This window comes from Oncorhynchus tshawytscha, linkage group LG13, assembly GCF_018296145.1.
Source record: "Oncorhynchus tshawytscha isolate Ot180627B linkage group LG13, Otsh_v2.0, whole genome shotgun sequence".
NCBI lineage: Eukaryota > Metazoa > Chordata > Actinopteri > Salmoniformes > Salmonidae > Oncorhynchus > Oncorhynchus tshawytscha.
In genome coordinates this window covers 79,066,849-79,089,040 of record NC_056441.1, presented here as the reverse complement: position 1 = coordinate 79,089,040, position 22,192 = coordinate 79,066,849, and the positions used below count along the sequence as shown (strand labels likewise).

Sequence of the window (22,192 nt, the reverse complement as noted above, 5' to 3'; positions counted from 1 at the left end):
ACTAGACAGACAAGAAGAAAGAGGGACAGAGTGAGAATGCCAGTGAAAGAAGTGGCATCTGGCATTTAGAGTGTTTTGCAATATTTCTGTTTAGTTTGATTGTTCCAAGACACTGTTTTTGTTTACTTAAATATTTGATCTATTTGTTTAAACTTCAGCTTCAATTTTCTGAAATGTAATTTTTGGCATCTCTCCAGATTGATGATGTCTGGTTGTCTTTTTGTCTCTGATCTGTTGTCTAGGTTATGCCATCCTACAGGCAATCATGGAGCGAGCAGGTCAAAACGGTTGGCAGGTGAGCACCACATGGGCGCACACATGCAAACACAGACACACGCACACACACACACACACACAGACACAAACACAGACACACACACACGCACACACACACACAGACACAAACACAGACACACACACACGCACACACACACACACAGACACAAACACAGACACACACACACGCACACACACAGACACACAGACACACATGCAAACACACACACGCACACACACACAGACACACAGACACACAGACACACATGCAAACACAGACACACACACACGCACACACACACAGACACACATGCAAACACAGACACACACACACGCACACACACACACACAGACACAAACACAGACACACACACACGCACACACACAGACACACAGACACACATGCAAACACAGACACACACACACACACACACACGCACACACACAGACACACAGACACACATGCAAACACAGACACACAGACACACATGCAAACACAGACACACACACACACGCACACGCACACAGACACACAGACACACAGACACACAGACACACAGACACACATGCAAACACAGACACACACACACGCACACACACAGACACACAGACACACATGCAAACACAGACACACACACACATGCAAACACAGACACACACACACGCACACACACAGACACACAGACACACATGCAAACACAGACACACACACACACATGCAAACACAGACACACACACACACACACGCACGCGCACACACACAGACACACACACACAGGTTAATTGCTCTGACTCTGCGCAGGTGAGTGCCATCTGCGTGGAGAGTTTCAACGAGGCAGCGTACCGTCGTCTGCTAGAAGACCTGGACCGCCGGCAGGAGAGGAAGTATGTCATCGACCTGGAGCCTGAGAGACTGCAAAGTATTCTAGAACAGGTGAGTCTAATGAGAGACTGCAGAGCATTCTAGAACAGGTGAGTCTGATGAGAGACTGCAGAGCATTCTAGAACAGGTGAGTCTAATGAGAGACTGCAGAGCATTCTAGAACAGGTGAGTCTGATGAGAGACTGCAGAGCATTCTAGAACAGGTGAGTCTGATGAGAGACTGCAGAGCATTCTAGAACAGGTGAGTCTAATGAGAGACTGCAGAGCATTCTAGAACAGGTGAGTCTGATGAGAGACTGCAGAGCATTCTAGAACAGGTGAGTCTGATGAGAGACTGCAGAGCATTCTAGAACAGATGAGTCTGAGAGACTGCAAAGCATTCTAGAACAGGTGAGTCTGATGAGAGACTGCAGAGCATTCTAGAACAGGTGAGTCTGATGAGAGACTGCAGAGCATTCTAGAACAGGTGAGTCTGATGAGAGACTGCAGAGCATTCTAGAACAGGTGAGTCTGATGAGAGACTGCAGAGCATTCTAGAACAGGTGAGACTGAGAGACTTCAGAGCATTCTAGAACAGGTGAGTCTGATGAGAGACTACAGAGCATTCTAGAATAGGTGACTACAGAACTCAACATCACACACCCTTACACACACACAATCTCTCTCTCAGCCTTGTGGTAGTACTCCTTAGTACTCCTCTCCTCCTCTCTTCACTGAACACATCTACTGACGGCCAGACTGTGACTCTAACAGTTGAGACAGGTGTGTCTGTCTGCCTCTTCTCTGCTGCTGTCATCTTTGACCCCAGCTCCAGGGTAATGTCCCATTGGTCAGCCATCTGTCACTACTTCCCTGTGCATGCATCATTTCCTCTTCTGGCCAGGTCTCCCTTTCTGTCTACTGGTCTGACAAATATGGGCAGACACACACCAGCAACTACAAGCACGGACACACGCACAAATACACACACAAACACACACCTGTGCAGTGGTCTGCCCAGGAACAGCAGGCTCAGTAGTATTGGCATGGATGGCATCATCAGTCCGACAGAGATTGCTCTCTCTCTCTCTCAATTTTAAAGGGCTTTATTGTCATGGGAAACATATGTTTACATTGCCAAAGCAAGTGAAATAGATAATGACAAAAGTGAAATAAATAATTTAAAAAATTGTTTATCACAAAAGTTGTATTTACAATGGTATTTGTTATTCACTGGTTGCCCTTTTCTTGTGGCAACAGATCACAAATCTTGCTGCTGTGATGACACACTGTGATATTTCATCCAATAGATATGGGAGTTTATCAAAATTGGATATGTTTTCAAATACTTTGTGGGTCTGTGTAATTTGAGGGAAATATTTGTCTCTAATATGGTCATACATTTGGCAGGAGGTTCGGAAGTGCAGCTCAGTTTCCACCTCATGTTGTGGGCAGTGTGCACATAGCCTGTCTTCTCTTGAGAGCCAGGTCTGCCTACGGCGGCCTTTCTTAATACCAAGGCTATGCTCACTGAGTCTGTACATAGTAAAGGTTTCCTTAAGTTTGGGTCAGTCACAGTGGTCAGGTATTCTGCCACTGTGTTCTCTTTGTTTAGGGCCAAATAGCATTCTAGTTTGCTCAGATATTTTGTTAATTCTTTCCAATGTGTTAAGTAATTCTCTCTCTCTCTCTCTCTCTCTCTCTCTCTCTCTCTCTCTCACTCTCTCTCTCAGGATAGCCATTCAATTTCTTCTCTTCCTTTCTCCCCTCTCATCCCCTTTCGTTCTCCCCTCTTCTCCTCCTCTATTTTCCTCTTCTCTTCCTCTCTTTCTCCAGGCTGTTAGTGTGGGGAAACATGTCAAAGGCTACCATTACATCTTGGCCAACCTGGTAAGTATGTGTGTGGCTTCTTAGTGCATCCCAATAGTCTAAAGTTGATTAATTTCCTTGTCTGCTCCCCTTCTGCTCTCCTTCATCTCTGCTAACATGAACCAACTGAACAAGTGAAAACAAATACCCCTGTCCCCATCCACATTATATGTTTTTTTAGATTAGTGCAGATGAAAGAGAGGAGACGAGGAGAAGAAAGGAAGGGGGAAGGTTGTGGTATGTACAGAGAGGTTCAGGCAGGTGGCTGTGGTTTACCTTGTCCCTGAGGAAAATGTGAGTCAACTCTGAGCCAGACAGACAGAACCATGCCTTTGTGAGGAGAATGGTTTGAAGGCACTTCAGACAGTGCATTCCCTTTCTCTCTTTGTCCCCCACTCTCTCTCTCTCCTTCGCTCTCTCTCTCTAGCTTGGGAAAAGAAGGTCCATCCCTGTCTCAGAGCTTCCATGTTCAGGCAAAGCCAGGGTAATCTTCAAATGCAGTTGTGCCTAACAGCCCTCTCTCCCTCTCTCTCTCTCTCTCCCTCCCTCCCTCTCTCCCCGCTCCCTCCCTCCCTCTCCCTCCACTGTCTCTCTCCCATCCAGGGTTTTAAAGACATATCTCTAGAGAGGTTTATGCATGGTGGGGCTAACATCACAGGGTTCCAGTTGGTTGACTTCAGTAAGCCAATAGTCCTCAAACTGATGCAGCGCTGGAACAAACTGGACCAGAGAGAGTACCCAGGCTCTGACATCCCACCCAAGGTACACACACACTCACACTGCTGCAGATGGTTCTAGAATCATGTTGGAGAGAGAACTATTTTCTTCTGTCACAGCTCTTTAGCCAATCACACTTTGACTCCGAGAAGCAGCAGGAAACACAGACATATTGTCCCACACCTCTCTCTCCCTTTCTCCAAATCAAAGGGCTTTATTGGCATGGGAAACATATGTTACATGGACAAGCAAGTGAAATAGACATTAAACAAAAGTGAAATAAACAATAAGAAATGAACAGTAAGTGTTACACTATGCACAGCTATTTTCACGTCTCTCCAGAGATGTTCGATCGGGTTCAAGTCCAGGCTCTGGCTGGGCCACTCAAGGACATTCAGAGACTTGTCCCAAAACCACTCCTGCGTTGTCTTGAGTGTGTGCTTTGGGTCGTTGTCCTGTTGGAAGGTGAACCTTCACCCCAGTCGAGGTCCTGAGTGCTCTGAAGCAGGTTTTCATCAAGGATCTCTCTGTGCTTTGCTCCGTTCATCTTTGCCTCGATCCTGACTAGTCTCCCAGTCCCTGCCGCTGAAAAACATCCCTACAACATGATACTGCCACCACCGTGCTTCACCATAGGTATGGGGCTAGGTTTCCTCCAGACGTGACACTTGGTATTCAGGACAAAGAGTTCAATCTTGGTTTCATCAGACCAAAGAATCTTGTTTCTCATGGTCTCAAATCAAATCAAATTGTATTTGTCACTTGGCACATACAACAGGTATAGGCCTTACAGTGAAATGCTTACTTACGAGCCCTTACGGGCCCTTAAACAACAATTCAGTTTTAAGAAAATCCCCCCAAAAAGTAAGAGATGAGAATAACAAATAATTAAAAAGCAGCAGAGAGTCTTTAAGTGCCTCTAAACGGGCTGTCATGTGCCTTTTACTGAGGAGTAGCTTCCGTCTGGCCACTCTACCATAAAGGCCTAAATGGTGAAGTGCTGCAGAGATGGTTGTCCTTCTGGAAAATTCACCCATGTCCACAGAGGAACTCTAGAGCTCTGTCAGAGTTACCATCAGGTTCTTGGTCACCTCCCTGACAAAGGCCCTTCTCCCCCGATTGTTCAGTTTGGCCGAGTGGCCAGCTCTGGAAGAGTCTTGGTGGTTCCAAACTTCTTCCATTTAAGAATAATGGAGGCCATTATGTTCTTGGGGACCTTCAATGCTGCAGATCTGTGCCTTGACACAATCCTGTCTCGGAGCTCTAAGGACAATTCCTTCCACCTCATGGCTTGGTGTTTGCTCTGACATGCACATCATCTGTGGGACCTTATATAGACAGGTGTGTGCCTTTCCAAATCATGTCCAATCAATTGAATTTACCACAGGTGGACTCCAATCAAGTTGTAGAAACATCTCAAGGATGTTCAATGGAAACAGGATGCATCTGAAGAAGAATTTCGAGTCTCATAGTAAAAGGTCTGAAAACGTATATAAAAGAAGGTATTTCTGTTTATTATTTGTAATACATTTGCAAACATTTCTACATACCTGTTTCTGCTTTGTCGTTGTGGGGTATTGTGTGTAGATTGATGAGGAACAAAATGTATTTAATCCATTTTATAATAAGGCTGTAAACTGGCAAAATGTGGAAAAAGGGGTCTGAATACTTTCTGAATGCACTGTATATGTTGAAGAGGGTGGGGTGCTCAAACTGCATCCCTGTCTCACCCCACGGCATGTGGAAATAAATGTGTGTATTACTTTGCCATTTTTAACCGCACACTTGTTGTTTGTATATTTGGAATTTATATTGTCTTATGTTTTTCTCCCAAAACCGCTTTCCATCAATTTGAAAAGCAGACCGTCATGCCAAATTGAGTCAAACGCTTTTTGGAAATCATCAAACCATTAGAAGATTTTGCCTTTGTTTTGGTTGTTTGTTTGTCACTTAGGGTGTGCTGGGTGAATATGTGGTTTGCCATATGGTAATTTGGTAAAAAGCCAATTTAACATTTGCTCAGTACATTGTTTTTACTGAGGAATTATATGAGTCTGCTGTTAATGATAATGTAGAGGATTTCCCGAAGGTTGCTGTTGACGTATGCTGTATCCCACAGGAGTTATTGGGGTGAAATTTTGGGGAAGATGCCAGAGCTGAGGATGATATTAAAGAGTCTAAGTATAGCCAATTGGAATATGTGATCTGGATACCATCAACACCACATGCTTTTTGGGGTTGGAGGGTTTGTATTTTGTCCTGTAGTTCATTCAATATAATTGGAAAATCCAGTGGGTTCTGGTAGTCTTTAATAGGTGAGTCTAATATTTGTATTTGATCATTAATATGTTTTAGGTGTTTGTTCTTCATCTTCATTTTGGATAGATAACTCTTTGTGTTGTTGTTTGTTTAGTAAATTCCAATTTTCCAAGAAGCGGTTAGATTCTATGGATTCTTCAATTACATTAAGCTGATTTCTGATGTGCTTTCCATAGGGTATTTCTATATTGTTTTAGTCATTCTGTCACGTATACTCCCTCTCTGGGTTTTAGGTCACCAGACTGCTGATTATTACACACACCTCGTCACGCACACCTGTGCTTATTGACACTCACCTGGACTCCATCACCTTCTTGATTACCTACCCTATTTCTGTCACTGCCTTTGGTTCCTTCCCCAGGCGTTTGTAACGGTTTTCTAGTGGTGATGAAGGAGAGTCGGACCAAACTGCAGCGTGTCGATTGCGATCCATATTTATTAAACAAAACGTAAACACGACTAAACACTAAACACTACAAAACAATAAACGTAATGAAAACCGAAAACAGCCTATCTAGTGCAAACTAACAGAGAGTACAAGTAAGACACTAAGGACAATCACCCACGACAAACTCAAAGAATATGGCTGCCTAAATATGGTTCCCAATCAGAGACAACGATAAGCACCTGCCTCTGATTGAGAACCACTCCAGACAGCCATAGACTTTGCTAGACAACCCACTAAGCTACAATCCCAATACCACCACCAAAACCCCAAGACAAACACACCACAATTACAAAAACCCCATGCCACACCCTGGCCTGACCAAATACATAAAGATAAACACAAAATACTTTGACCAGGGCGTGACAGAACCCCCCTAAGGTGCGGACTCCCGAACGCACCTCAAAACAATAGGGAGGGTCCGGGTGAGCGTCTGTCCATGGTGGCGGCTCCGGCGCGGGACGTGGACCCCACTCATTTAATGTCTTAGTCCCCTCTCCCTTCGTCCCTGGATAGTCCACCCTCGCCGCCGACCATGGCCTAGTAGTCCTCACCCAGAACCCCACTGGACTGAGGAGCAGATCGGGACTGAAGGACAGCTCGGGACTGAGGCAGCTCGGGACTGAGGGGAAGCTCGGGAGTGAGAGAAAGCTCAGGAGTGAGAGGAAGCTCAGGAGTGAGAGGAAACTCAGGAGTGAGAGGAAGCTCAGGCAGGTAGATAGATCTACCAGCTCCTGGCTGGCTGGTGGTTTCAGCAGATCCTGGCTGACTGGCAGATCCTGGCTGACTGGCAGATCTTGGCTGACTGGCAGATCTGGAAGATCCTGGCTGACTGGCAGATCTGGAAGATCCTGGCTGACTGGCAGATCTGGAAGAGTCTGGTTGACTGGCAGATCTGGAAGAGTCTGGTTGACTGGCAGATCTGGAAGAGTCTGGCTGACTGGCGGATCCTGGCCGACTGGCAGATCCTGGCCGACTGGCACTACTGGCAGATCCTGGCCGACTGGCACTTCTGGCGGATCCTGGCTGACTGGCACTTCTGGCGGATCCTGGAAGACTGGTGGATCCTGGCTGACTGGTGGATCCTGGCAGACTGGCGAATCCTGGCTGACTGGCGGATCTAACTGATCCTGACAGACTGGCGACGCTGGGCAGACTGGCGGCGCTGGGCAGACTGGCGGCGCTGGGCAGACTGGCGGCGCTGGGCAGACTGGCGGCGCTGGGCAGACTGGCGACGCTGGGCAGACTGGCGGCGCTGGGCAGACTGGCGGCGCTGGGCAGACTGGCGGCGCTGGGCAGACTGGCGATGCTGGGCAGACTGGCGATGCTGGGCAGACTGGGAGCACTGGCTGCGCTGGGCAGACTGGCGGCACTGGCACTGGCAGACTGCTGGGCAGACTGGCGGCACTGGCGGCGCTGGGCAGACTGGCGGCTCCTTGCAGACTGACATCTCCTTGCAGACTGACATCTCCTTGCAGACTGACAGCTCCTTGCAGACTGACAGCTCCTTGCAGACTGACGGCTCCTTGCAGACTGACGGCTCCTTGCAGACTGACAGCACTGGCTGCTTCATGTAGACTGACAGCTCTGGCTGCTCCTTGCAGACTGGCAGCTCCATGCAGACTGGCAGCTCTGGCTGCTCCATGCAGACTGACAGCTCTGGCTGCTTCATGCAGACTGGCAGCTCTGGCTGCTCCATGCAGACTGGCATCTCTGGCTGCTCCATGCAGACTGACAGCTCTGGCTGCTCCATGCAGACTGGCTGCTTCATGCAGACTGGCAGCTCCATGCAGACTGACAGCTCCATGCAGACTGGCAGCTCTGGCTGCTCCATGCAGACTGGCAGCTCTGGCTGCTCCATGCAGACTGGCAGCTCTGGCTGCTCCATGCAGACTGACAGCTCTGGCTGCTCCATGCAGACTTACAGCTCTGGCTGCTCCATGCAGACTGACATCTCTGGCTGCTCCATGCAGACTGACAGCTCTGGCTGCTCCATGCAGACTGACAGCTCTGGCTGCTCCATGCAGACTGACAGCTCTGGCTGTTCTATGCGGACTGACAGCTCTGGCTGCTCCATGCAGGCTGGCAGCTCTGGCTTCTCCATGCAGGCTGGCAGCTCTGGCTGCGCTGAACAGGCGGGAGACTCCGGCAGCGTAGGAGAGGAGAAAGGCTCTGGCTGCGCTAAACAGGCGGGAGGCTCCGGCAGCGCTGTAGAGGAGGAAGGCTCTGGCTGCGCTGAACAGGCGGGAGGCTCCGGCAGCGCTGTAGAGGAGAAAGGCTCTGGCTGCGCTAAACAGGCGGGAGACTCCAGCAGCGCAGGAGAGGAGAAAAGCGCTGGCTGCGCTGAACAGGCGAGGCACACTGAAGGCCTGGTGCATGGTGCTGGAACTGGTGGTACTGGATCGAGGACACGCACAGGAAGCCTGGCGCGGGGAGCTGCTACCGGAGGACTGGAGTGTGGAGGTGGCACAGGATGGGCTAGACCGTGAAGGCGTACTGGAGATCTTGAGAGCAGTGTTGGCACAGGATGTGCAAGGCTAGGGATGTGCACAGGAGGCCTGGTGCGTGAGGCTGGCACCAACTTCACCAGCCGACTAACACGCACCTCAGGACGAGTATGGAGCGCTAACCCAGGTGCCATCAAATCCCCAACACGTTCCGTCGGGCGAATTCCATGCAAAAAGCACCAACACAGCAACTCCCTCATTTCTCTCTCCTCCAATTTCCCCATTAACTCCTTCACAGTCTCTGGTTCTGGTCTCCTCCTTGGCTCCTCACGATAAACAGGGAGAGTTGGCTCAGGTCTGACTCCTGACTCTGCCACACTCTCCCTGAGCCCCCCAAGAAATTTTTGGGGCTGATTCTCAGGCTTCCATCCGCTACGCCGTGCTGCCTCCTCATATCTGCGCCTCTCAGCTTTCGCCGCCTCCAGTTCTTCCTTGGGGCGGCGATATTCTCCAGGCTGAGCCCAGGGTCCTTTACCGTCCAGTTCTTCCTCCCATGTCCATTTCTCCAGGTGGTGCAGCCTCTCCCACTGCAGCTGCTGCTGCTCCTGCTGCTGCTGCCTCTGTTGCCTCTCCTGTGGTTCCTGCCTGTTAACACGCTGCTTGGTCCGTTGGTGGTGGGTGATTCTGTAACGGTTTTCTAGTGGTGATGAAGGAGAGTCGGACCAAACTGCAGCGTGTCGATTGCGATCCATATTTATTAAACAAAACGTAAACACGACTAAACACTAAACACTACAAAACAATAAACGTAATGAAAACCGAAAACAGCCTATCTAGTGCAAACTAACAGAGAGTACAAGTAAGACACTAAGGACAATCACCCACGACAAACTCAAAGAATATGGCTGCCTAAATATGGTTCCCAATCAGAGACAACGATAAGCACCTGCCTCTGATTGAGAACCACTCCAGACAGCCATAGACTTTGCTAGACAACCCACTAAGCTACAATCCCAATACCACCACCAAAACCCCAAGACAAACACACCACAATTACAAAAACCCCATGCCACACCCTGGCCTGACCAAATACATAAAGATAAACACAAAATACTTTGACCAGGGCGTGACAGCGTTATTGTTTCTGTTTCATGTCTGTGTGCCGTTTGTGTTTCTTGTTTTGTATTATGTTCTGTTTATTTATTAAATATTCACTCCCTTAACTTGCTTCCCGACTCTCAGCGTACAGCGTTACAGATTCACCATAGTGAAGGCGGAGGCTCAGGTTTTCTGAGTCTCTATGTTTTTGGTTGGGTAGGTTTCTCAATTTCTTTCTTAGGTTTTTGTGTTCTTATGTTGTCTGCTTGACATTTTTTGTTTTGATAGGGAAGCTATATGGTAAAATATGCTATTTAGATTTTCACCTTCAAGTTTACATTACGTTTACACCTTCAATCTCTCTCTCTCCATATCTCCATGGTTGTCCATCTCAGCATTAAGTATTCATCCAGCACGCTTTGCATTAAGATGCACTAGCCCTGCCCTAGGATGACTAGCCCTGCCCTAGTGTGCGAGTTCATTAGAACGTGCGTTGAAGATATCGTTCCCATAGCAACGATTAAAACATTCCCAAACCAGAAACTGTGGATTGATGGCAGCATTCGCGTGAAACTGAAAGCGCCAACCACTGCTTTTAATCAGGGCAAGGTGTCCGGAAATATGACAGAATACAAACAGTGTAGCTATTCCCTCCGCAAGGCAATCAAACAAGCTAAGCGTCAGTACAGAGACAAAGTAGAATCTCAATTCAACGGCTCAGACACAAGAGGTATGTGGCAGGGTCTACAGTCAATCACGGATTACAAAAAGAAAACCAGCCCCGTCACGGACCAGGATGTCTTGCTCCCAGGCAGACTAAATAACTTTTTTGCCCGCTTTGAGGACAATACAGTGCCACTGACACGGCCTGCAACCAAAACATGCGGCCTCTCCTTCACTGCAGCCGAGGTGAGTAAAACATTTAAACGTGTTAACCCTCGCTAGGCTGCAGGCCCAGACGGCATCCCCAGCCGCGCCCTCAGAGCATGCGCAGACCAGCTGGCTGGTGTGTTTACGGACATATTCAATCAATCCCTATCCCAGTCTGCTGTTCCCACATGCTTCAAGAGGGCCACCATTGTTCCTGTTCCCAAGAAAGCTAAGGTAACTGAGCTAAACGACTACCGCCCCGTAGCACTCACTTCCGTCATCATGAAGTGCTTTGAGAGACTAGTCAAGGACCATATCACCTCCACCCTACCTGACACCCTAGACCCACTCCAATTTGCTTACCGCCCAAATAGGTCCACAGACGATGCAATCTTAACCACACTGCACACTGCCCTAACCCATCTGGACAAGAGGAATACCTATGTGAGAATGCTGTTCATCGACTACAGCTCGGCATTTAACACCATAGTACTCTCCAAGCTCGTCATCAAGCTTGAGACCATGGGTCTCGACCCTGCCCTGTGCAACTGGGTACTGGACTTCCTGACGGGCCGCACCCAGGTGGTGAGGGTAGGCAACAACATCTCCACCCCGCTGATCCTCAACACTGGGGCCCCACAAGGGTGCATTCTGAGCCCTCTCCTGTACTCCCTGTTCACCCACGGCTGCGTGGCCACGCACGCCTCCAACTCGATCATCAAGTTTGCAGATGACACAACAGTGGTAGGCTTGATTACCAACAACGACGAGACGGCCTACAGGGAGGAGGTGAGGGCCCTCGGAGTGTGGTGTCAGGAAAATAACCTCACACTCAACGTCAACAAAACTAAGGAGATGATTGTGGACTTCAGGAAACAGCAGAGGGAACACCCCCCTATCCACATCGATGGAACAGTAGTGGAGAGGGTAGCAAGTTTTAAGTTCCTCGGCATACACATCACAGACAAACTGAATTGGTCCACCCACACAGACAGCATCATGAAGAAGGCACAGCAGCGCCTCTTCAACCTCAGGAGGCTGAAGAAATTCGGCTTGTCACCAAAAGCACTCACAAACTTCTACAGATGCACAATCGAGAGCATCCTGGCGGGCTGCATCACCGCCTGGTACGGCAACTGCTCCGCCCACAACCGTAAGGCTCTCCAGAGGGTAGTGAGGTCTGCACAACGCATCACCGGGGGCAAACTACCTGCTCTCCAGGACATCTATACCACCCGATGTTACAGGAAGGCCATAAAGATCATCAAGGACAACAACCACCCGAGCCACTGCCTGTTCACCCCGCTATCATCCAGAAGGCGAGGTCAGTACAGGTGCATCAAAGCTGGGACCGAGAGACTGAAAAACAGCTTCTATCTCAAGGCCATCAGACTGTTAAACAGCCACCACTAACATTGAGTGGCTGCTTCCAACACACTGACTCCACTCCAGCCACTTTAATAATGGGAATTGATGGGAAATGATGTAAAATATATCACTAGCCACTTTAACAATGCTACCTAATATAATGTTTACATACCCTACATTATTCATCTCATATGTATACGTATATACTGTACTCTATATCATCTACTGCATCTTATGTAATACATGTATCACTAGCCACTTTAACTATGCCACTTTGTTTACATACTCATCTCATATGTATATACTGTACTCGATACCATCTACTGTATGTGGCCTATGCCGCTCTGTACCATCACTCATTCATATATCTTTATGTACATATTCTTTATCCCCTTACACTTGTGTGTATAAGACAGTAGTTTTGGAATTGTTAGTTAGATTACTTGTTGGTTATTTCTGCATTGTCGGAACTAGAAGCACAAGCATTTCGCTACACTCGCATTAACATCTGCTAACCATGTGTATGTGACAAATCAAATTTGATTTCATTTGATTTGGATGACTAGCCCTGTCCTAGGATGACTAGCTCTGCCCTAAGATGACTAGGCCCTGCCCTAGGATGACTAGCTCTTCCCTAGGATGACTAGCCCTGCCCTATGATGACTAGCCCTGCCCTAGGATAACTAGCCCTGCCCTAGGATGACTAGCCCTGCCCTAGGATGATTAGCCCTGCCCTAGGATGACTAGCTCTGCCCTATGATGACTAGCCCTAGCCCTTCCCCAGGATGACTAGCCTTGCCCTAGGATGACTAGCTCTGCCCTAGTATGACTAGCCCTAATCTAGGATGACTGGGTCTGCCCTATGATGACTAGGTCCGCCCTAGGATGACTAGGTCAGTGGCGTTTTTAAAATTAGGGAAGATGTTTTTTTTTCATGAGCATGGCCTTATTTCTGTTACAGCATATTGGATGACTGTCATTCATATTCCATGTACCCAGTTCAATGTAACATAGATAGGTTTAGGCTACTACATGATACTCAAAATTCCCCTATACCCACCATGAGATTGCTGCAACCTAGCTTATGAATGAAAGTTTACAACGTACAGTAAGTAGGTGAACACAGGTCGAGAGACACATTTGAGGTGACAGGCAGTGACACATGGACAGACAGTGACATTCAATACCGCCTTGCACACGCTTGCCTGCATCTAGCTGCTATAGGGTGTAATCATTAGACCAATGTAATACCATTAGTAATACCAAAAGCTTACATTGATATGGAAGAGTTCCAGTGTTGTGTTGGAAAGTCATAGCCAGCTGGCTAACATAGCATCGCTCTGAGCAGAGTGTTTCAGTAGGCTAAACTAGCTAGCTGCATTTGCTAGCTAAGTAAGTGAAACTGAAAGTGAGAAAAAAAATGACAATATCTCTCTATTACTCTCTATTACTCTCTTGCTTCGTCATTTTGGAAGAAATGTATTTGTTCAAAACTATTCAACTGTTGTCTTTCTCTCTCTTTGAGTCAACTACTCACCACATTTTAAACACTGCAGTGCTAGCTAGCTGTAGCATATGCTTTCTGTACTATATTAATTCTCTGGTCCTTTGATTGGGTGGACAACATGTCAGTTCATGCTACAAGAGCTCTGATAGGCTGGAGCAGGGGCGTAGACAGATTTTTTGGGGGGGATAGGCCTAGAAAATTGTGGATATTCCTTTTTTCTACTTCATTTAATTTATTTTGCGACGTGTACCATATATTATTTCGTAATACAATCATTTTATACTAGTGCATAGCACTTGGAGCAACCTTGTTACATGTACAAATATTTACCTATCCCAGCATATTAAAATAAGACAGTAATTTTAGACCAGTTGCCAAATTGCCAACAACAAAAAACTCATCTTCAGACGCACTTTAATCTCAATGGGCAAACAAGCCTATATTTGATGTTACAATTTATACCATGGCAGGTACTATGGGTACTATGAAATGGTACCTTACCTTTAGTAGACGTATCATAAGGCGTGACCTACATCACAAGGTGCAGACGGTGAACAGGGAGTACAGGAGAGGGCTCAGAACGCACCCTTGTGGGGCCCCAGTGTTGAGGATCAGCGGGGAGGAGATGTTGTTGCCTACCCTCACCACCTGGGGGCGGCCCGTCAGGAAGTCCAGAACCCAGTTGCACAGGGCGGGGTCGAGACCCAGGGTCTCGAGCTTGATGACGAGCTTGGAGGGTACTATGGTGTTGAATGCCGAGCTGTAGTCGATGAACAGCATTCTCACATAGGTATTCCTCTTGTCCAGATGGGTTAGGGCAGTGTGCAGTGTGGTTGAGATTGCATCGTCTGTGGACCTATTTGGGCGGTAAGCAAATTGGAGTGGGTCTAGGGTGTCAGGTAGGGTGGAGGTGATATGGTCCTTGACTAGTCTCTCAAAGCACTTCATGATGACGGATGTGAGTGCTACGGGGCGGTAGTCGTTTAGCTCAGTTACCTTAGCTTTCTTGGGAACAGGAACAATGGTGGCCCTCTTGAAGCATGTGGGAACAGCAGACTGGTATAGGGATTGATTGAATATGTCCGTAAACACACCGGCCAGCTGGTCTGCGCATGCTCTGAGGGCGCGGCTGGGATGCCATCTGGGCCTGCAGCCTTGCGAGGGTTAACACGTTTAAATGTCTTACTCACTTCGGCTGCAGTAAAGGAGAGACCGCATGTTTTCGTTGCAGGCCATGTCAGTGGCACTGTATTGTCCTCAAAGCGGGCAAAAAGCTATTTAGTCTGCCTGGGAGCAAGACATCCTGGTCCGTGACTGGGCTGGGTTTCTTCCTGTAGTCCGTGATTGATTGTAGACCCTGCCATATGCCTCTTGTGTCTGAGCCGTTGAATTGAGATTCTACTTTGTCTCTGTACTGGCGCTTAGCTTGTTTGATAGCCTTGCGGAGGGAATAGCTGCACTGTTTGTATTCAGTCATGTTACCAGACACCTTGCCCTGATTAAAAGCAGTGGTTCGTGCCTTCAGTTTCACACGAATGCTGCCATCAATCCAAGGTTTCTGGTTAGGGAATGTTTTAATCGTTGCTATGGGAACGACATCTTCAACGCACGTTCTAATGAACTCGCACACCGAATCAGCGTATTCGTCAATGTTGTTGTCTGACGCAATACGAAACATCTCCCAGTCCACGTGATGGAAGCAGTCTTGGAGTGTGGAGTCAGCTTGGTCGGACCAGCGTTGGACAGACCTCAGCGTGGGAGCTTCTTGTTTTAGTTTCTGTCTGTAGGCAGGGATCAACAAAATGGAGTCGTGGTCAGCTTTTCCGAAATGGGGGCGGGGCAGGGCCTTATATGCGTCGCGGAAGTTAGAGTAACAATGATCCAAGGTCTTTCCACCCCTGGTTGCGCAATCGATATGCTGATAAAATTTAGGGAGTCTTGTTTTCAGATTAGCCTTGTTAAAATCCCCAGCTACAATGAATGCAGCCTCCAGATAAATCGTTTCCAGTTTGCAGAGAGTTAAATAAAGTTTGTTCAGAGCCATCGATGTGTCTGCTTGGGGGATATATACGACTGTGATTATAATCGAAGAGAATTCTCTTGGTAGATAATGCGGTCTACATTTGATTGTGAGGAATTCTAAATCAGGTGAACAGAAGGATTTGAGTTCCTGTATGTTTCTGTCATCACACCATGTCACGTTAGTCATAAGGCATACGCCCCCGCCCCTCTTCTTACCAGAAAGATGTTTGTTTCTGTCGGCGCGATGCGTGGAGAAACCCGCTGGCTGCACCGCTTCGGATAGCGTCTCTCCGGTTAGCCATGTTTCCGTGAAGCAGAGAACGTTGCAGTCTCTGATGTCCCTCTGGAATGCTACCCTTGCTCGGATTTCATCAACCTTGTTGTCAAGAGACTGGACATTGGCGAGAAGAATGCTAGGGAGTGGTGCACGATGTGCCCGTCTCCGGAGTCTGACCAGAAGACCGCTTCGTTTCCCTCTTTTTCTGAGTCGTTTTTTTGGGTCGCTGCATGTAATCCACTCCGTTACACTGGTTGTAAGGCAGAACACAGGATCCGCATCGCGAAAAACATATTCTTGGTCGAACTGATGGTGAGTTGACGCTGATCTTATATTCAGTAGTTCTTCTCGGCTGTATGTAATGAAACCTAAGATGACCTGGGGTACTAGTGTAAGAAATAACACGTAAAAAAAACAAAAAACTGCATAGTTTCCTAGGAACGCGAAGCGAGGCGGCCATCTCTGTCGGCGCCGGAAGTATAGTATGTAGTATAGTTTGTCCACAAGCCTCTGGAAACTCTGCAAGAACCTCTAAAATGACATCTAGCAGTAACAGCACTTTACTCACAGACCCTGATTTTTAACTCCAACGTATATCCGTGGATCTTTCTAGCTCGATACACGGTCTATCGGGATGCAACTCTTTCTGTACTTCATGAATGGAGCATGTCTTTGGGATCCACTCATAAATGTGTGCAGCTGGTTTACTGTGTCAAAGAAAGTACTGACGTCCCGACACAGCTTGCTTAAATGTTTGCTTTAGTAGGACATGTACCCCTCCTCTGTTCCCTGACATGACTGAAGCGCCATCGAAACAAAAACCCACACAGAGTGGGATCCAACTCCAGGGGTTGCAACACGGACAAATCAGCGGTTTCCATAAACCCAACAGCTCTTTCTTTAATAATTTCAGCATGAATGTATCAGATGCACACAGCAAGAATTTCTAGTTTAGCTTGATCTTTATATTCATCTGCTAGTGTGGCAGAATACTTGGAAGGCTCAGAATGAACTTAATCTTTTATTCTCCACAGTAACAATGATGCTGCAACTCGTTCTGAATTTCGGGGCTCAGAAGCGTGGCATTGCGAGGTAGCTCATTAAGCTTGTTTTGTATTTCTGAGTCATACTTTGACATGAAATTGAAGATTTCAAAAAAAGTTACCTTTGTTGATTGCCTTTTCGGTTTCTCTATGCCCTCTGAGTGGAATATCCTGCTTTGCACACATTAGGACCATATCTATGACCACTTTAACATGTGTACGGTTTCTTTCTATAAAATCCATGTTTGCATCACCATGTATATGGTTCAACACAGTCCCACGACTTCTAGGCATCACCATGTATTTGGTTCAACACAGTCCCACAACTTCTAGGCATCACCATGTATTTGGTTCAACACAGTCCCACAACTTCTAGGCATCACCATGTATTTGGTTCAACACAGTCCCACAACTTCTAGGCATCACCATGTATTTGGTTCAACACAGTCCCACGACTTCTAGGCATCACCATGTATTTGGTTCAACACAGTCCCATGACTTCTAGGCCCATGGGTCGCCTTGTAGGATTCACATTTTGCAAGGACATTAGAATGAAATTTGCTATTCCTGTGTTTGCAGCAAGCATTTGTTGTGAGTTCCCAGTTTTTAAATCCATCTCGTATAAATCTGAATTTGACATTTGCCCCAGGAAAGTGCCTAAAAAACGTACAAACTTTTGCTTTACTATACTCAATCCACACGAACTGGTCATACCACCTTGAAGAGAAGCAGCGTGATTTGCCATTTATTATACTTGAAGGGAACTTTGCTAGCTTTGGTTGACAGGCTGGTTCATCAACGGCAGACACATCTGTCGGTGGACCTACTGCAGGTTCACCCCTGCCCGCAGTATCAAGAACGAGAGGAGACGGTGGGGTAGGCAAGCATGCCTGGGTCAACGTGGCATTGGCTGTTGTGATGGCAATTGCGATGGTTTCTATCCTGACCCCACCTGTTAATGTTTTATTCTCGAAGCTATCAGTAGATTGATCCAAATTATTTTCTGGAACACACTCCTTTGCCTCAGACGTCTTTTTTTGAAAAACCTAGCGATCAACATTTGGTTTGCCAATGCTAGAACTACTAAATTACCTTGGCTGGTGAGTCAATTCCAGTAAACTAGCGTGGTAGAGCTTGCTAGCCTATGCACTACAAAGTTTAGCCACATGACATTGCCAGGTTGTTGAGGTAAACCCCTGTATGATTTTTAAAAAATGAAACAAATAGTCGGAAGCCAACTTCATTGTCGCAGACTATTTCTTTGTTACATTATAATAAAATGACCCATAGAAAATACTTCTCACATGCGGTTCTTTTAAAAATGTAATAAAATATTACACAATTCATATTTGATCATTTCTGGGGGATTTTTAAGGTAGGCCTGAGATCAACCTAGGTAGGCCAAGGCTACGCCACTGGGCTGGAGGACGTCTTCCGGAAGTTGTCATAATTACTGTGTAAGTCTATGGAAGGTGGTGAGGCTCATGAGCCTCCGAGTTTTCTATTGAAGTCAATGTATCCAGAGGAGGACAGAAGCTAGCTGTCCTCCAGCTACACCATGGTGCTACCCTACAGACTGCTGTTGAGGCTATTGTAGACCTTCTTTGCAAAATACTATGTTTTAATCAGTTATTTGGTGACGTTATTATATTTATTATAGGTTTATCTAAACAGAACTTTTTAAATGTCTTGCAATTAAATATTTTGTGAAATTCACTGGAGTGAATGGTCCTCCCCTTCCTCCTCTGGGGAGCCTCCACTGGTGTAAGGGTAGTGTGATTTTGAGTTTGTCATTCTCAGTATTCTGTTTCTGGAATATGCTATGAAACCAAATGTCATATGCTCACATCAAACCATTATTGGAGACACCTTTCAAGACCAAAATAACAAACATTTCTCTGTCCAGTCAGCGGGATACAGATGTGTACTTCATTAGTGAATGACAAGGCCCTTTCCGTACAATTAAATGGGCAGCTTTATGTATCATCATCAATCACAATCAATTAGAATGTTAGAACTAAGGACAGGTTGTGTTTTATTAATACCTGTCAAAGAGTATTAAGACTTCCAGGGTCACAGAAGAACAAGCATGTCAGTTCTCAAAGAAAGCCCTGAGAAAATATCAAGAGAAGATCGTCAAAACGGCATGGTATATAACCACCCCAACACACAGAGTGAGAAAGGAAAGGAAGACATGTCAGAGTGACACTGACCTGATGTGAAGTGCGTCCCCTGAGTTTATCATCCCCTCATCCTTCCTCTCCTCCTCTTCTCTTCTCCTCCTCAGTTTGGTCTCTGTCACGATGTGAATGTTTCCTGCTGTGGCTTTGACTGCCTCTGTAGCAGTGTGCGCACGTGTGTGTGTGTTGTGAGGTCTCCCTGCTGTGTGTGCGTGCGTGTGTGTGTGTGTGTGTTGTGAGGTCTCCCTGCTGTGTGTGCGTGTGCGTGTGCGCGCGCGCGTGTGTGTGCGTGTGTGTGTGTGTGTTGTGAGGTCTCCCTGCTGTGTGTGCGTGCGTGTGTGTGTGTGTGTGTGTGTGTGTGTGTGTGTGTGTGTGTGTGTGCGTGCGTGTGTGTGTGTGTGTGTTGTGAGGTCTCCCTGCTGTGTGTGCGTGCGTGTGTGTGTGTGTGTGTTGTGAGGTCTCCGTGCTGTGTGTGCGTGTGCGTGTGCGCGCGCGCGTGTGTGTGTGTGCGTGTGTGTGTGTGTGTGTTGTGAGGTCTCCCTGCTGTGTGTGTGAATACCTCCATAGTGCTATGTGTCTTACCTGTTACAGAGCTGTCAGTCAGATAAGCCTCCTCCGAAGACCTCCTCATCTCTCAAATCATGATCTTACTGCCGCAGATGGGTCTCATGGGGATCCATTCATTCACATAGATGGGACTTATTTTGTACATAACTAATCCAATGTTTTGTCAAGAGAGGAACCCATAGCATGAAACAGGCATTTCCTGATTCCTAAAACAGGCATCATCATGTCTGTTAAAGGCTCTACGCTGTTGATGTAAAATCATCTAATATACTCTTTCTCCCTCCTCCTTTTCCTCCTCTTCCTCTCTCCTCTCTCCCCAGTACACCTCGTCTCTGACATATGATGGGGTGTTGGTGATGGCCGAGGCCTTCAGGAACCTGCGTCGTCAGAAGATAGACATCTCCCGTAGAGGAAATGCTGGAGACTGTCTGGCCAACCCAGCTGCTCCCTGGAACCAGGGCATAGACATGGAACGCACACTCAAACAGGTATTCTTTGGTCCTTTGTGTTCCTTATTGTTCTTTGTTCTGACCTGTGTTCTCTGTTGTCCTGTCTCCAGGTGCGTATCCAGGGTCTAACAGGTAACATCCAGTTTGACCACTACGGCCGCAGAGTCAACTACACCATGGACATGTTTGAACTGAAGAGCAACGGACCACAACGGGTAGGAATAGACACACAGGCATGTCGGAGATATTATTTGGGCTTTATGAAAATGCAGTTTTGTCTACTTTTCACCTCTCCCTTTCCTCTCTCAGATTGGCTACTGGAACGACATTGACAAACTGGTTCTAGTCCAGAATGAGGTGCTGTTGTCTAACGACAGCACAAACATTGAGAACAGGACAGTCGTCGTGACAACTATCATGGTAATGTACTCCTCTGCCTCCTCTCCTTTCCTCAATCACACAGAAGATGCATCCCAACAGTCTAAAACGGCTTCCTAATTTAAGTTTTTTAGGCAAGTCCTCAACTCCTGTCCTTAACTCCAGTCCATCTGTACTGATATTAAACAACTTGAAAGGTGGAAAGTCAATGTTCTGTAGGAATCGACTACACTGTTTTCTCAAATCAGTACAGATGACGGAGAGGAGGATCTGTTGTGCTGTTGAGATGCACCCACATTGAATTAGAGAGCAGAGGGCCCACAGGGCCTCTTGTGGTCAGAGCTGGTAGTGACACCAATGTGTATCTCAGTGTCCCTAAGGGTATTGTAGCAGTACCAGGTCATAGTGAGGGAGGAGAGAGTAGGGGACTGTAAGAGAGGAATCAGACTTGTCACTGGCAGGTTGTCTTTATATTGATTTGGTTTTTGTTGACGTCATCTGTAAAGTGTGAAAGAGAGAGGAGTTTTAGTCCTTTTACCTTTTCTCATGTCTGTCCCCCTTCTCTTTATGGACATCACTCTCTCCCTCTTTCTCTCTCTCCCTTCCTCCCCTTCTACCTCTTTCTCTCTCTCCCTCCCTCCCCATCTACCTCTTTCTCTCTCTCCCTCCCTCCCCTTCTACTGCTTTCTCTCTCTCCCTCTCTCCCCTTCTACCTCTTTCTCTCTCTCCCTCCCTCTCCTTCTACCTCTTTCTCTCTCTCCCTCTCTCCCCTTCTACCTCTTTCTCTCTCTCCCTCCCTCCCCTTCTACCTCTCTCTCTCTCCCTCCCTCCCCTTCTACCTCTTTCTCTCTCTTCCTCCCACTCCCTCTTTCTTTCTTTCCCTCCCACCCTCCCCCTCTTTCTCCCTCTCTCTCCCTACCTCTCCCTCTCTCTTCCTCCCTCCCCCTCGATATTTTCCTCCCTCTTCCTTTTTCTCCCTCCCTCCCTCCCTCCCTCCCCCTCTCCCTCCCCCTCTCCCTCTCTCTCCCACCCTCTCTCTCCTTCCCTCCCCCTCTCCCTCCTTCTCTCTCTGGATGATCTATGTCCCTGTCAGATGGCCATGGCTAATGTTACCTCAGCCACCTCCTCCTCTTTACAGCCACTGACGAGGAAGCCTCTGCTACGACACTGAAGACTTACAGTACAGACAGAAACACAGACAGACGGGAGATGGACACACAGAAGGACTCACACTGACAGACAGAGCCACTGAGACTCTAGCTCTCTATCGCTCTGTAATTATATAGCAGTGGCATTGAGAGAAGAGGAATCACACAGATGAAGATACCTATCTATCTATCCATCTGTCTGTAATTCTGCTTTGTCATGACTTGACTTTTTCTTCTCTGTGAACTGGGGGAACTGTAGACAAAAAAACAAACAGTTTTAATATTTTGGGGATTATCGTTTTAGATGTTCAGGGAATTAGAATGGAATTGTGTCCCAAAATGCTGAGAAA

The 22,192-nt window shown here is 47.3% G+C and overlaps 1 protein-coding gene across 4 annotated transcripts in view; it reads left to right on the top strand.

Moving 5' to 3' along the window:
- The window catches only part of LOC112267285 (glutamate receptor, ionotropic, AMPA 4a), a 154,393-nt gene that overhangs the window by 66,740 nt on the left and 65,461 nt on the right, over positions 1–22,192 (top strand). For all 4 annotated transcript variants that reach the window (XM_042296395.1, XM_042296392.1, XM_042296394.1 and 1 more), the window contains exons 4-10: positions 243–295; positions 1,079–1,210; positions 2,975–3,028; positions 3,611–3,769; positions 20,188–20,355; positions 20,427–20,531; positions 20,626–20,736. In XM_042296395.1, the coding sequence (XP_042152329.1) occupies positions 243–295; positions 1,079–1,210; positions 2,975–3,028; positions 3,611–3,769; positions 20,188–20,355; positions 20,427–20,531; positions 20,626–20,736 (782 nt within the window). The remainder of the gene's footprint in view (positions 1–242; positions 296–1,078; positions 1,211–2,974; positions 3,029–3,610; positions 3,770–20,187; positions 20,356–20,426; positions 20,532–20,625; positions 20,737–22,192) is intronic.